The sequence below is a fragment of the Triticum dicoccoides genome, chromosome 6A (genome assembly GCF_002162155.2).
Source record: "Triticum dicoccoides isolate Atlit2015 ecotype Zavitan chromosome 6A, WEW_v2.0, whole genome shotgun sequence".
Classification (NCBI taxonomy): Eukaryota; Viridiplantae; Streptophyta; class Magnoliopsida; order Poales; family Poaceae; genus Triticum; species Triticum dicoccoides.
In genome coordinates, this window is record NC_041390.1 from 439383772 (window position 1) to 439400046 (window position 16275).

The 16275-nt window shown below is 47.5% G+C and overlaps 1 protein-coding gene across 1 annotated transcript; it reads right to left on the reverse strand.

The window, feature by feature from the left end:
* Nucleotides 1–493: 493 nt before the first annotated feature.
* Nucleotides 494–1511, reverse strand: LOC119317167 (transcription factor MYB30-like). Its single transcript, XM_037591577.1, has one exon. It carries the CDS (start codon nucleotides 1374–1376, stop codon nucleotides 603–605), a length of 774 nt encoding a protein of 257 aa, XP_037447474.1. The 5' UTR covers nucleotides 1377–1511; the 3' UTR covers nucleotides 494–602.
* Nucleotides 1512–16275: the final 14764 nt, after the last annotated feature.

Below are 16275 nucleotides of genomic sequence, written 5' to 3' on the forward strand. Positions count from 1 at the left end.
TGCTACGGTGGCTTCCGACGACGCTGCTACTGCAGCTCTGCTGGCGACAATACAACATCACCGACCAACCATGTTGCAACGGGACCGTTGAGGTGCTACGATGCTGCTGGCTAGTAGAACAACGGTGGTGCAGGGTGACTGGAGGGAGGCATGCTACGAGTGAGGGCCGGGAGGGGGCATGGGGTGCTTCGTGTTTGCAAGCGCAAGCAGAACTGCAAGGCCGAAGCAGAGGAAGACGATCGAAGGGTCATGCGCAGACGGATCGGACAGCTGTGCACGCGGATGATTTCTTAGCAGCGCTCTTTGGTATTTTTATTACAACTAAAGGAGCAACGAAGAAAGGGTTCAGTAAGGTTACTAAAAACAGACTTTTCGCAATATGAACCTCCGGCTAAAAGGTATTATCAGGCTTTCAGTCTTTGATCATGTCAACCTTTCGGCCCCATCATTTGTCCCTTCAGTTTCACGCCCGGAGAAAATTCTGAGGCTATGGCCAGCCAATGCGCACGTGAAACTGAGCCAGCAACAAGGGTCAACTCAGTCGACGAACTACAGAAACATCCGGCCAAAATATGAACATAGCCCAATCTTCTCATTAAAATTTAAATCTGTGACAAACTCTCTATGTCACTAGCCTGCATGAACAGTGTGACCCAGAAGTCCATCTCATCGTTGCTCGACGACGACGTCGAAGCACTATCTACGCCAAAGGTGTCGCCGGTTTCCATCCCGGAACCGGAGCTGTCCACCGACATCGCCAGTGTCTCGGACCAGAAGCTGTCGTCAATCTGGAACTCCTCGGACTCCGAGGAAGAGCTTCCCGTGTTCTCCAACGACGAGGCCATCGAGTAGCCGGTGGCCGACGACGTCGAGAGCGACTGCTCCGGCGACATCGAGAGGGACTGCCCCGGTGACGACGACGCAGGCTCGGAGGTCGGTCCCTCGAGCGCGCTCGCAGTCGCAGCCACAGCAGGCTTCTTGGCTTTGCGCTTAGGCGCTGCCTGGCCGGACGTCTTGGACGAGGATTCGAGTCGCTTCTTGAGGTGTGTGTGCCAGACGTTCTTGATCTCGTTGTCCGTCCTGCCAGGCAGCCTGGCCGCAATGGTGGACCATCTGTTGCCGAGCATGGCGTGGAGTTGGATGATGGCTTCTTCCTCCTCACAGGTGAAGTTGCCGCGCTTGATGTCGGGGCGCAGGTAGTTGATCCACCGGAGGCGGCAGCTCTTGCCGCAGCGCAGCAGGCCGGCCTGCTTGGGCAGCGCCCGCCAGTTGCTGTGGCCGTGCTGCTCGATATGAGCGACCAGGGTCATGTCCTCCTCCGCCGTCCACGGGCCCCTCTTGAGCCCCATCTTCTCGCAGCAAGGAGCCCTCCCCATTGCTGTTGCTTACTCTGTCTCTGTGCTCCTCTGCACTCTTCTCTTCTCTTCGCGCAGGCCCTGATAAGACGCTCGCGCTGTGTGTGTGTGTGTGTGTGATGGGTCGGGGGCAAGGGAGGGAGTCGGATGCTAGGAGAAAGCTGATGATGGTGTGTGGATTGCGAGGGCGTTGGGCTATTTATGCTCGCTCGAGTCGACAGACAGCAAAACGTGGTCAATTGAGGTTCATGGGCAGCTTCTGGGAAGGACCGAAGGAGCCGAATGGCCACACCGCTGGGTGACAAAACGAGGCGGAATAGCAACGGCTTGCTCCCACTTGTTCTTTTTTCTTTTTTGATCAGCACTTGGTTCTTTTTTCTACTGTGTGGAATTGGATGGAGTCCATGTACGGTGTTTGTTTCCTTGTTTATTGCTCGCTTTGCTTCTACTTTAGCTACTACTAACAGACAAAAAAAAAGCTACTACTAATATACTCCTGTGCCCATTTTAAAACCCACATGTTGGATGTGCATGTGTTTCGGGTGGCATTGTTCTCTCTGAAATGATTACTGAACTGTTGCCTCCTTGTCCTAGGAGTGGGCGTGCTTAGCTTTGCAGCAACAAAAAAAACATCAATGGGATTCTCAATCAGATTCAGGGGCCCTCTGCAACACCAGCACGACAGCCATCCTTGAGTAAACTACAGTTTGCAGTGAGTCTATCAAAACAGTATTGTACTAGCACTTATATCTCAATAAAAACGCTTATCTCAAAAAAATAAAAAATCATACATGTATATCATGTGATGTGATATATACTGACACATCTCGCTTAAAGAATATGAAAATTCCTGAAAAATCATACCTTTATACCCCTTGGAAGTGTTTGTGTTTGAGAGATCACTTGATCGATCGTCCTAAACGTTTTCTTCCTTCCTCCCTCCCTCCCACGGAGGTAGTGTCAGTGCCGATCTACCTCCTCTCTGGCGAGATGATGTGCCTCCCCTCCTTCCATCCACCGCTTCGACGATGGGAGGGGGTGGGGGCCCTTCTATTTTGGATTAGCGATGGTAGGGTGAGGTTTTTAGTTTAGGTTTCGATCCCTAATCCAGGAGGGTGAGGCGTTGGCGTCATCCATAAGTCTTTCGTGCCTCGTACTCGTTATGATGGTGCTTCTTTTCATCACTGGGAGACATGCGAAGGGCCGGGTCGTGTGTCCCTATATCTAGTTCTTTGAGTTGGGGTTTTTCTTTTGCAGGTTTCTCTCGGTGGCGTTGTTCTGAGAGGCCTATGGCATTGTGTGTCTCTTGGTCCTCCAACTACAGTCTTACAAAGAGTGTGCGAGACTGGTGTTTCTCGTCTCGGTCCCATTGTCGGTGGATGCAGGAGGAAGAAGACTTCAGCATCCCCAAAGATTGGGATTTGAATGTATTTTTCAATCTCAGTAACAATATTTTTAATAGTTTGTGCTACTTAATACATGGTGTTTGGCCTTTTCCCAAAAAAATGAACATTTGTAACCCAAACAAACAAAATGTGTATCCAGTTTTTTCTAGCTTGTAAACTCTCAAAACTGTATACATCTTGTGGACACACACCTTACAGTTTTTTGATTATATTAGAGCAACTCTAGTAGACCCGTATCCGGCTGACCCGCGAAACGCATTTGCAGTTCGTGGAAAACCGCTTTTGTGCGCTGGCTCGGACGGCCGCAGATGCAAACCCTCTAAACGGACCCGTATAAAAGTATATTCACGGAATATACTTTTTTATGGGTCGGCTTTTGCGGGGTCTGCTCGGACACCGCCCCGACGACCCGCAAACAGAAAACGCCCAATTCTCGCATTTGACATAGGTTTTCACAAATAAGTTTAAATTCAAACAACACAACACAGTTTTACGTGCAAATAAAAGCCAAGTTCAGTACGAATGATCGTCCACGCCACCCTCTGTTTCATTGTAGTCGAATGCGGCGAACGGGGCTTGATCAATGTGAACGACGTTGGTGTTCAACAAGTTCACGAACTCGACAGTTGCATTGTTAGAACCACCGCTATAGTGAACGACAACAAGTCACGAGCTATCGCAAAATGGCGTAAAGCAAACAAAAAATGCAATTGAGCGGCATCGCATACCTTCCGGCCATTTTGTCAAACACCTCGCTTGCGGTGGGAGCAGCACCATTGCGCGGCATCGCTGGGAAACCTCTTTCTGGGACGGAAGGAGTGGATGAAGGAGCCGGCTTCTTTGTAGCCGGAATCTTCTTCCGCTTTACGCCGAAGACCTTGCCGACCTTCTCCACCGCCAGCCGGGATCACACAGCGGCATTGGCGCCCGGAGCGCGAACCTTCGCGGCAGGGGCTGCCGGATTCCCGCCCTGCACGACCACGTTGCCCTGCCGCTTGCGGGCAGGCGCGGCGTTAACTTGGGCGACGGCGGGGCCAACATGGCCGACGAGATCCGCCCGAGGGGAGGGAGCGTGCGCGACCTTGACAATGATGGGGGACAGCCGAGAGTCATCCGTGGCGACGAAGGACGGCCGGGGAAGATGCACCGGAGCATGCGGTGGCGGGGCAATGGTGGAGGATGCCGGAACGGGCATGCGGAAATGTCCCTCCTGTCAAATCTCGCTGCGGATAGGGGCTGAGCCCGGGTCGTCCTCCTAACCAATGAATTTAGAGGTTGGGGAAGATGTTTTGTCACGCCTGGCAAAAATATTTACGGGCCGGGGCGGGATGCGGAGTCTGATCGGGATAGTTTTTTCGCCCCAACCCGCACTTTGACGGTTATTTTGCGGGTCAGGGCGGGATGCGGGGTCTGCTAAAGTTGCTCTTAGCACATAGCAGTGTAGTACGCGGCGGAGAAACTCTCAATAAGTATGCCCAGATTCATAAGCTTTAAGAAAATTTGAAGACCATTTCCTCACGTTTACAATTTCCGGATAGAGCAACTAATTTAGGAAATCAGTGACATAGTCGGCCATTTCATTTCAATGAAGCCGCAACTTTTACATTACCCAGAGTGCCTGACCAAGCGATTTTTTGGATAAGAAAAACGATGCCGCCCGTAAAAGAAAGCGGAAAGGTGATGGCAACATTTTACTTTCTTCCTTTCGCTCTCCTTGAGACGAACCGGCCGTGTGGTCCGTAAGTACCTGATTAGTAGTAGTATGACGAAGCAAAGTGCGCTGGAGATGTCTGATTAGTTATCAACCACCTCCCAATCTCTCTGAATGGGTTTCAGTTCAGTCAAGTCCAAACCACCCTTAGGCCTTTGGGACTTATGTGATCATTTTAAGTGGGCGATTTTAGACGAGCGAGGATGCATGATTTAATCAAGTGGATCTTACGAGCTGATTCGGTCTTTGCCAAGTCGTAGCGAATCGGCGCGCGTTGCTTGCCGTCGACACGACGTCAAGGTGTCATCAGCAATCACTCTTTCAAAATCTTTTACAGTACATTTTTTACTGAATACTAATCGATTCAACAAGGAGAGACCCGGCTTCACCTGAAGAATAAAAGGAGAGACCTAGCTTTTGCGGCGTTCTTTGATTGATTAAAAGAACATTGTATGTAACGCAATTAAACTTTTGCATCATCTATCTTGTACTCTTGTGACGCTTTCAATGTTTGTTACTTGTAGTAATTACCACGCAAACGTGTGAACTGGTACGCAACGTACAAGATGAATCAGTAATCACATTGGTAGCCCGGCTGTGGATGAACTGGTATCACACCAGCCTTGTCATGGTCACTCTTACGGTAAATGTGGGTGACGTTAGCTAAGTAGAAGCTCCAGCAGATACGTTAACGCTTCATGGTTAGAAAATTAGAGAAAGTTGAATACAATACCAGGTTGATTCAATGGCCATACCGGATGTTACACATATATATATACTTTTTCTTTCTCCGAGAAATGGTGCTCAAAACCTTCATTGCCTTCTTCAAATATAAAACGAGCTTCACTTGACGTGGTCAACTTAGTAGAGACAGTGTCAGTTTGCACCACCTTAAATGATGATTTTTCTAATGAGATAAATGGATGAGGATAATAAACCAGAGAATCTAGCTATCAAGATCTCCATAGTTGAAAATGACACCGCCCTGCCGCAACGAAGACCTGCTCAAAGCAGCATCGATCAAGTCATCGACTCAAGGAGGAAGGCTAGACGTGTTCTCCGCACTCGCCCCGATAGCGGATCAGTTGTTAATTCATGCTAGATTAAGTACCTACGCGTCCCAATCATGCATACGCATCAGGCAGCAATATCAATGACGAAAAGTTAAGGAACGGTGCATGCTGCAACGGGGAACGGGCTTGACAGACCAAGTTCGAATTGCAGTCCTTCCGCACAGCACGATGCGTCGATTCGAAATGTTGTGTGACAATTTTTCAGCTTGATACAGTAAAATGGAGCAGATCTTGGGTCAATGCTGCGGTTTCACTGTAGATATCGTCGAACATAACTTTGACACTAAACTACCCAATTAAGCCTCATAAGTCATAGCCATCCGGCAAATTCCGGCCTTAGTGCATTCTCTGCAGTCTGGGTTTCTGAAAGGTCGCTCCATTGTTGAGAATTTTGCGTTGGCTGCTGAGTTAATACAACGTGCTCACAAAAGAAAGATGCATGTCATTGCTTTGAAGTTGGACTTCCGTAAGGCCTTCGATAGTGTCAGTTGGGACTGTCTGAAGCTAGTCATGGAAGCAAGGGGCTTTCCCCAACCCTGAAGGTAGTGGGTCTCCAACCTCTTCTCTTCCGGACGCTCAAGAGTCATGATCAATGGCAAGCTGAGGCTCCCATTCTCGCTAAGTGTGGCTTCCGGCAGGGTGACTCTCTGTCACCTTATCTCTTCATCCTGGTGGCAAATGTGTTACAAAGGTTGTGTTGTTTGTACTATCAAAACGGGACCCTGCAGCATCCGCTTGGCACAGATCGCTTCTTCCCGGTGCTGCAGTACGCGGACGACACACTGATCATCTTCAAGGGGGATCTTGAGCAAGCCACGATTATCAGGGACATCCTGACCTCCTTTTCGGCCTTCTCTGGTTTAACCATCAATTTTGACAAGAGCACGTTAGTGCATGTCTCTGTGGATGCAACTGTGGCCTCTGAGATTGCTCATTTGCTTGGCTGCCCTATCTCCTCCACCCCATGCACGTATCTTGGACTACCCCTGTCACTGAATAAGATCATCCATGGGATGTTGATGCCAGTTATTCACAAAGTTGACCGTAGGCTCTCGGGCTGGTTGGCCACTTTCTTATCTCTTGGTGGGAGGCTCACGCTCGTCAACTCTGTGCTCGCCGGCATACCTAGCTACTTTATGTCCTGCTTCCCATGGCCTAAGGAGTCGCTTAGCTCTTTGGAAAGCCTGATGCGTGCTTTTCTTTGGCAGGGCAAGAACATAGTTAAGGGGGGCCAGTGCCTCGTAGCTTGGGACAAGGTCATTCTCCACCACCAAAATGGAGGCCTGGGGTGAGAAATCTACAAGCCCATAACCAGGCAATGTTATGCAAGTTTCTTTCCAAGATCCTGCAGCACTCTGACATTCTTTGCTACCAGTGGTTCGCTCTGCGGTATTGCCAGACGGCTATACCTCTTGGGGCTTCCAGCAGAGATACTGCCATGTGGCGTGGTTTCAAGGATCATATCCCCGTGGTCATAAACTCCACACGGTGCACTCTGGGCTCGGGCAAGCTCATTTCCTTCTGGCATGATCATTGGGTTGAAGCAGGCAGGCTCTTCTTGCTGCTACATGCTCTCTACTCCTTTGCCAGGAAACGTTCCTGCTCGATTAGCTCACAGTTCTCGGATGGTGCTTGGTCAGTACAACTCCACCCCAATCTCTCCCACTCTACTGAGCGCGAGCTACTACTGCTGCATCATCTCATTGCTTCTCTAGCTCCCGACGGTTCGTGCATGGACATGTGTACTCCCTCAGTTTGTGATAAGCAAATCAGCACGGGCTACTTCTACCGATTATTGACCTTCCGTCGTGTTTCTTATACCTTCCATGATTGGGGCTCGGACGCATTGATCCCCTTGAAGCACAAAACCTTCCTCTGGTTAGCTTTTTGGGGCCGACTAAACACCAGAGACAACATGATCAAGAAGCATTGGACGGCCGTTGCTGCAAACTCCGGTTGTGATCTATGTCTAGCAGTGGAATCGGTTCATCATATAATACTGCACTGCAGGGCGGCGTCTACACTATGGCATCACCTGCGCTTGGCATCGTTGGCTGACAGGTCGCCCGATATACTATCCTTCGTCCAACAAGCTGCTGCTCATCTCTAGTTCAAGCACAAATGGAACGTGGCTTTTGCTGCATGTGCCATCACTCTCTTGCATGCACGAAATGATCGTGTTTTCAACTCATATTCATGGACAGACTCTTACGTAAGATACTATGATGCAGATTTGATCCTTCTTTGGTGCTGCAGGACCAAGAAGCAACAAGATAAGGAGGACCTCATGTTTTGGGGCAATCTTGTAGCAACATAGTCACATAGTTTCCTCTTGTTGTTTTTCTCCTGCCTGCCTCAACCCCTCTCTTTTATCAGTTCTTGTTGGTTTTGCACTAAAGTGCACCCCACAAGTTTCATGTAACCGTACGTTGTTCATCAGGCTATGGCCTGTTTTGAAATATAAAGGCGGCCTGGAGCCCCCTTTCTTTTTCAAAAAATAAGTCATAGCCATCCGCACCTTTGTCTCGGTTCACACAACGCAAGGTGGGCTGGCTAATTTTGTTTTGCTAGTTTGTGTGCCCCTACATGTGAATCCTGATGGGGAACGTAGCAGAAATTCAAAATTTTCCTACGTGTCACCAAGATCTATCTATGGAGAGACTAGCAACGAGGGGAAGGAGAGTGCATCTACATACCCTTGTAGATCGCTAAGCGGAAGCGTTCAAGTGAACGGGGTTGATGGAGTCGTACTCGTCGTGATTCAGATCACCGATGATCCTAGTGCCGAACGGACGGCACCTCCGCGTTCAACACACGTACAGCTCGACGATGTCTCCCACGCCTTGATCCAGCAAGGAGAGAGGGAGAGGTTGAGGAAGACTCCATCCAGCAGCAGCACAACAGCGTGGTGGTGATGGAGGAGCGTGGCAATCCTGCAGGGCTTCGCCAAGCACCTACGGGAGAGGAGGAGGTGTCACGGGAGGGAGGGAGGCGCCAAGGGCTCAGGTATGGATGCCCTCCCTCCCCTCCACTATATATAGGGGCAGGGGAGAGGGGGGAGGCGCAGCCTTGCCCCCTCCTCCAAGGAAGGGGTGCGGCTAAGAGGGGGGGAGGAGTCCATCCTCCCCAAGGCACCTCGGAGGTGCCTTCCCCTTTGAGGACTCTTCCCTCTAGGGTTCCTTAGGCGCATGGGCCTCTTGGGGCTGGTGCCCTTGGCCCATGTAGGCCAAGGCGCACCCCCTACAGCCCATGTGGCCCCCCGGGGCAGGTGGCCCCACCCGGTGGGCCCCCGGGACCCTTCCGGTGGTCCCGATACAATACTGATGACCCCGAAACTTGTCCCGATGGCCGAAACAGGACTTCCTATATATAAATCTTTACCTCTGGACCATTCCGAAACTCCTCGTGACGTCCGGGATCTCATCCGGGACTCCGAACAACATTCGGTAACCACATACAAGCTTCCTTTATAACCCTAGCGTCATCGAACCATAAGTGTGTAGATCCTACGGGTTCGGGAGACATGCAGACATGACCGAGACGTTCTCCGGTCAATAACCAACAGCGGGATCTGGATACCCATGTTGGCTCCCACATGTTCCACGATGATCTCATCGGATGAACCACGATGTCAAGGACTCAATCGATCCCGTATACAATTCCCTTTGTCTAGCGGTATGGTACTTGCCCGAGATTCGATCGTCGGTATACTGATACCTTGTTCAATCTCGTTACCGGCAAGTCTCTTTACTCGTTCCGTAACACATCATCCCGTGATCAACCCCTTGGTCACATTGTGCACATTATGATGATGTCCTACCGAGTGGGCCCAGAGATACCTCTCCGTTTACACGGAGTGACAAAATCCCAATCTTGATTCGTGCCAACCCAACAGACACTTTCAGAGATACCCGTAGTGTACCTTTATAGCCACCCAGTTACGTTGTGACGTTTGGCACACCCAAAGCACTCCTACGGTATCCGGGAGTTGCACAATCTCATGGTCTAAGGAAATGATACTTGACATTAGAAAAGCTTTAGCATACGAACTACATGATCTTGTGCTAGGCTTAGGATTGGGTCTTGTCCATCACATCATTCTCCTAATGATGTGATCCTGTTATCAACGACATCCAATGTCCATGGTCAGGAAACCGTAACCATCTATTGATTAACGAGCTAGTCAACTAGAGGCTTACTAGGGACATGGTGTTGTCTATGTATCCACACATGTATCTGAGTTTCCTATCAATACAATTCTAGCATGGATAATAAACGATTATCATGAACAAGGAAATATAATAATAATCAATTTATTATTTCCTCTAGGGCATATTTCCAACAGTCTCCCACTTGCACTAGAGTCAATAATCTAGTTCACATCGATATGTGATTAACACTCAAGGTCACATCCCCATGTGACTAACACCCAAAGAGTTTACTAGAGTCAATAATCTAGTTCACATTTACCATGTGATTAACACTCGATGAGTTCTGGGTTTGATCATGTTATGCTTGTGAGAGAGGTTATAGTCAACGGGTCTGAACCTTTCAGATCCGTGTGTGCTTTACAAATCTCTATGTCATCTCCTAGATGCAGCTACCACGTTCTATTTGGAGCTATTCCAAATAACTGTTCTACTTGGAGCTATTCTAAATTGTTTCTCCATTATACGTATCCGGTATCTCTACTCAGAGCTATCCGGATAGGTGTTAAGCTTGCATCGACGTAACCCTTTACGACGAACTCTTTTACCACCTCCATAATTGAGAAAATTCCTTAGTCCACTAGTTACTAAGGATAACTTTGACCGCTGTCCTGTGATCAATTCTTGGATCACTCTTGTACCCCTTGACTGACTCATGGTAAAGCACACTTCAGGTGCTGTACACAGCATAGCATAGTGTAGAGCCTATGTCTTAAGCATAGGGGACGACCTTCGTTCCTTTCTCTCTATTCTGCCATGGTCGAGCTTTAAGTCTTAACTTCATACCTTACAACTCAGGCAAGAACTCCTTCTTTGACTGATCCATCTTGAACACCTTCAAGATCACGTTAAGGCATGTGCTCATTTGAAAGTACTATTAAGCGTTTTGATCTATCCTTATAGATCTTGATGCTTAATGTTCATGTAGCTTAATCCAGGTTTTCCATTGAAAACACTTTCCAAATAACCCTATATGCTTTCCAAAAATTCTACGTCATTTCTGATCATTAATATGTCAACAACATATACTCATCAGAAATTCTATAGTGCTCCCACTCACTTCTTTGGAAATACAAGTTTCTCATAAACTTTGTATACACCCAAAATCTTTGATCATCATCAAAGCATACATTCCAACTCCGAGATGCTCACTCCAGTCCTCAGAAGGATTGCTGGAGCTTTGCATACTTATTAGCATATTTCAGGATAGCCAAAACCTTCCGGTTGTATCACTTACAACCTTTCCTCAAGAATCGTCGAGGAAACAATGTTTTGACATCCTATCTGCAAGATTTCATAAATAATGCAGTAATTGCTAATATAATTCCAACAGACTCTTAGCATCGCTACGAGTGAGAAAGTCTCATCGTAGTCAACTCCTTGAACTTGTCGAAAAACATCTTAACGACAAGTCGAGCTTTCTCAATGGTGACACTTACCATCATTGTCTGTCTTCCTTTCAAAATCCATCTGCACTCAACAACCTTACGACCATCGAGTTGTTCTGCCAAAGTCTACACTTTGTTTTCATACATGGATCCTATCTCGGATTTTATGGCCTTGAGCCATTTATCGCCTCTCCATAGCTCGTAGGTTCATTGTTGTCTAGCAACATGACTTCTAAGACAGTATTACGTACCACTCTGAAGTAGTACGCATCCTTGTCATCCCACGAGGTTTGGTCGTGACTCGATCCGAAGTTTCATGATCACTATCATAAGCTTCCACTTCAGTTGGTGTACGTGCCACAGGAACAACTTCCTGTGCCCTGCTACACACTTGTTGAAGTGACGGTTCAATAACCTCATCAAGTCTCCACCATCCTCCCACTCAATTCTTTCGAGAGAAACTTTTCCTCGAGAAAGGACCCGATTCTAGAAACAATCCCTTATTGCTTTCGAATCTGAGACAGGAGGTATACCCAACTGTTTTGGGTGTCCTATGAAGATGCATTTATCCGCTTTGGGTTCGAGCTTATCAGCCTGAAACTTTTTCACATAAGCGTCGCAGCCCCAAACTTTTAAGAAATGACAGCTTAGGTTTCTCTAAACCATAATTCATACGGTGTCATCTCAACGGAATTACGTGGTGCCCTATTTAAAGTGAATGTGGTTGTCTCTAATGCCTAACCCATAAACTATAGTGGTACTTCGATAAGAGACATCATGGTATGCACCATATCCAATAGGGTGCAACTATGACGTTTGGACACACCATCACACTATGGTGTTCCAGGCTATATCAGTTGTGAAACAATTTCCACAATGTCTTAATTCTGTGCCAAACTCGTGATTCAGATATTCATCTCTATGATCATATCATAGACATTTTATCCTCTTGTCACAATGATCTTCTACTTCACTCTGAAATTACTTGAACCATTCAATAATTCAGACTTGTGTTTCATCAAGTAAATATTCTCAACATCTACTCGAATCATCTGTGAAGTAAGAACATAACGATATTCACTGCATGCCTCAGCACTCATTGGACTGCACACATCAAAATGTGTTACTCCCAACAAGTTGCTATCTTGTTCCATCTTACTGAAAACGAGGCTTTTCAGTCATCTTGCCCATGTGGTATGATTTGCATGTCCCAAGTGATTCAAAATCAAGTGAGTCAAAACGGTCCATTTGCATGGAGTTTCTTCATGCATATACACCAATAGACATGGTTCACATGTCTCAAACTTTTCAAAAACGAGTGAGCCCAAAGATCCATCAATATGGAGCTTCTTCATGCGTTTTATACCGATATGACTTACGTGGCAGTGCCACAAGTAGGTGGTACTATCATTACTATCTTTTGGCATGAACATGTGTATCACTACGATCGAGATTTAATAAACCATTCATTTTAGGTGTAAGACCATTGAAGGTATTATTCAAATAAACAAAGTAACCATTATTCTCCTTAAATGAATAACCGTATTGCGATAGACGTAATCCAATCATGTCTATGCTCAACGCAAACACCAAATAACAATTATTTAGGTTTAACACCAATCTCTTTGGTAGAGGGAGCGTGCGATGCTTGATCATATCAAGCTTGGAAAAACTTCCAACACATATCGTCAGCTCACCTTTAGCTAGTCTCCGTTTATTCCGTAGCCTTTTGTTTCGAGTTACTAACACTTAGCAACCGAACCAGTATCTAATACCCTGGTGCTACTAGGAGTACTAGCAAAGTACACATTAACACAATGTATATCCAATATACTTCTATCGACCTTGCCAGCCTTCTTATCTACCAAGTATCTAGGGTAATTCTGCTCTAGTGGTTGTTCCCCTTATTACAGAAGCACTTAGTCTCGGGTTTGGGTTTTACCTTGGGTTTCTTCACTAGAGCAGCAGCTGATTTGCCGTTTCATGAAGTATCCCTTCTTGCCCTTGCCCTTCTTGAAACTAGTGGTTCCACCAACCATCAACAATTGATGCTCCTTCTTGATTTCTACTTTCGCGGTGTCAAACATCGCGAATACCTCAAGGATCATCATATCTATCCCTGATATGTTATAGTTCATCACGAAGCTCTAACAGCTTGGTGGCAATGACTTTGGAGAACCATCAATGTCTTATCTGGAAGATCAACTCCCACTCGATTCAAATGATTGTTGTACTCAGACAATCTGAGCACAAGCTCAACAATTGAGCTTTTCTCCTTAGTTTGCAGGTTAACAAAGTCATCGGAGGTCTTATACCTCTTGACATGGGCACGAGCCTGAAATCCCAATTTCAGCCCTCAAAACATCTCATATGTTTCGCGATGTTTCAAAAACGTCTTTGGTGCCTCAACTCTAAACCGTTTAACTAAACTATCACGTAGTTATCAAAACGTGTATGTCAGATGTTCGCAACAACCACAGACAACGTTCGAGGTTCAGCACACTGAGCGGTGCATTAAGGACATAAGCCTTCTATGAAGCAATGAGGACAATCCTCAGTTTACGGACCTAGTCCGCATAATTGCTACTATCAACTTTCAACTAATTTTTCTCTAGGAACATATCTAAACAGTAGAACTATAGCGTGAGCTACGACATAATTTGCAAAAACCTTTTGACTATGTTCAGGATAATTAAGTTCATCTTATGAACTCCCACTCAGATAGACATCCCTCTAGTCATCTAAGTGATTACATGATCCGAGTCAAACTAGGCCGTGTCCGATCATCATGTGAGATGGACTAGTCATCATCGGTGAACATCTTCATGTTGATCGTATCTTCTATACGACTCATGCTCGACCTTTCGGTCTCCGTGTTCCGAGGCCATGTCTGTACATGCTAGGCTCGTCAAGTTAACCCTAAGTGTTTCGCGTGTGTTCCGAGGCCATGTCTGTACATGCTAGGCTCGTCAACACCCGTTGTATTTGAACGTCTGAATAAACACCCGATCATCACGTGATGTTTTGAAACAGCGAACTGTCGCAACGGTGCACAGTTAGGGGAGAACACTTCTTGAAATTGTTGTAAGGGATCATCTTATTTACTACCGTCGTTCTAAGCAAATAAGATGTATAAACATGATAAACATCACATGCAATCAAATAGTGACATGATATGGCCATCATCACTTTGCTCCTTTTGATCTCCATCTTCGGGGCTCCATGATCATCATCGTCACCGGCATGACACCATGATCTCCATCATCATGATCTCCATCATCGTGTCTTCATGAAGTTGCCTCGCCAACTATTACTTCTACTTCTATGGCTAACGGTTAGCAATAAAGTAAAGTAATTACATGACGTTTAAGTTGACACGCAGGTCACAAATAAAGACAACTCCTATGGCTCCTGCCGGTTGTCATACTCATCGACATGCAAGTCGTGATTCCTATTACAAGAACATGATCAATCTCATACATCACATATATCATTCATCACATCCTTTTTGGCCATATCACATCACATAGCATACCCTGCAAAAACAAGTTAGACGTCCTCTAATTGTTGTTTGCATGTTTTACGTGGCTGCTATGGGTTTCTAGCAAGAACGTTTCTTACCTACGCATGAACCACAACGTGATATGCCAATTGCTATTTACCCTTCATAAGGACCCTTTTCATCGAATCCGATCCGACTAAAGTGGGAGAGACAGACACCCGCCAGCCACCTTATGCAACTAGTGCATGTTTGTCGGTGGAACCGGTCTCACGTAAGCGTACGTGTAAGGTTGGTCCGGGCCGCTTCATCCCACGATGCCGCCGAATCAAGATAAGACTAGTAACGGCAAGCATATTGAACAATATTGACGCCCACAACTACTTTGTGTTCTACTCGTGCAAAGAATCTACGCAATAGACCTAGCTCATGATGCCACTGATGGGGAACGTAGCAGAAATTCAAAATTTTCCTACGTGTCACCAAGATCTATCTATGGAGAGACTAGCAACGAGGGGAAGGAGAGTGCATCTACATACCCTTGTAGATCGCTAAGCGGAAGCGTTCAAGTGAACGGGGTTGATGGAGTCGTACTCGTCGTGATTCAGATCACCGATGATCCTAGTGCCGAACGGACGACACCTCCGCGTTCAACACACGTACAGCTCGACGATGTCTCCCACGCCTTGATCCAGCAAGGAGAGAGGGAGAGGTTGAGGAAGACTCCATCCAGCAGCAGCACAACGGCGTGGTGGTGATGGAGGAGCGTGGCAATCCTGCAGGGCTTCGCCAAGCACCTACGGGAGAGGAGGAGGTGTCACGGGAGGGAGGGAGGCGCCAAGGGCTCAGGTATGGATGCCCTCCCTCCCCTCCACTATATATAGGGGCAGGGGAGAGGGGGGAGGCGCAGCCTTGCCCCCTCCTCCAAGGAAGGGGTGCGGCTAAGAGGGGGGAGGAGTCCATCCTCCCCAAGGCACCTCGGAGGTGCCTTCCCCTTTGAGGACTCTTCCCTCTAGGGTTCCTTAGGCACATGGGCCTCTTGGGGCTGATGCCCTTGGCCCATGTAGGCCAAGGCACACCCCCTACAGCCCATGTGCCCCCCCGGGGCAGGTGGCCCCACCCGGTGGGCCCCCGGGACCCTTCCGGTGGTCCCGGTACAATACCGATGACCCCGAAACTTGTCCCGATGGCCGAAACAGGACTTCCTATATATAAATCTTTACCTCCGGACCATTCCGGAACTCCTCGTGACGTCCGGGATCTCATCCGGGACTCCGAACAACATTCGGTAACCACATACAAGCTTCCTTTATAACCCTAGCATCATCGAACCTTAAGTGTGTAGACCCTACGGGTTCGGGAGACATGCAGACATGACCGAGACGTTCTCCGGTCAATAACCAATAGCGGGATCTGGATACCCATGTTGGCTCCCACATGTTCCACGATGATCTCATCGGATGAACCACGATGTCAAGGACTCAATCGATCCTGTATACAATTCCCTTTGTCTAGCGGTATGGTACTTGCCCGAGATTCGATCGTCGGTATACCGATACCTTGTTCAATCTCGTTACCGGCAAGTCTCTTTACTCGTTCCGTAACACATCATCCCGTGATCAACCCCTTGGTCAC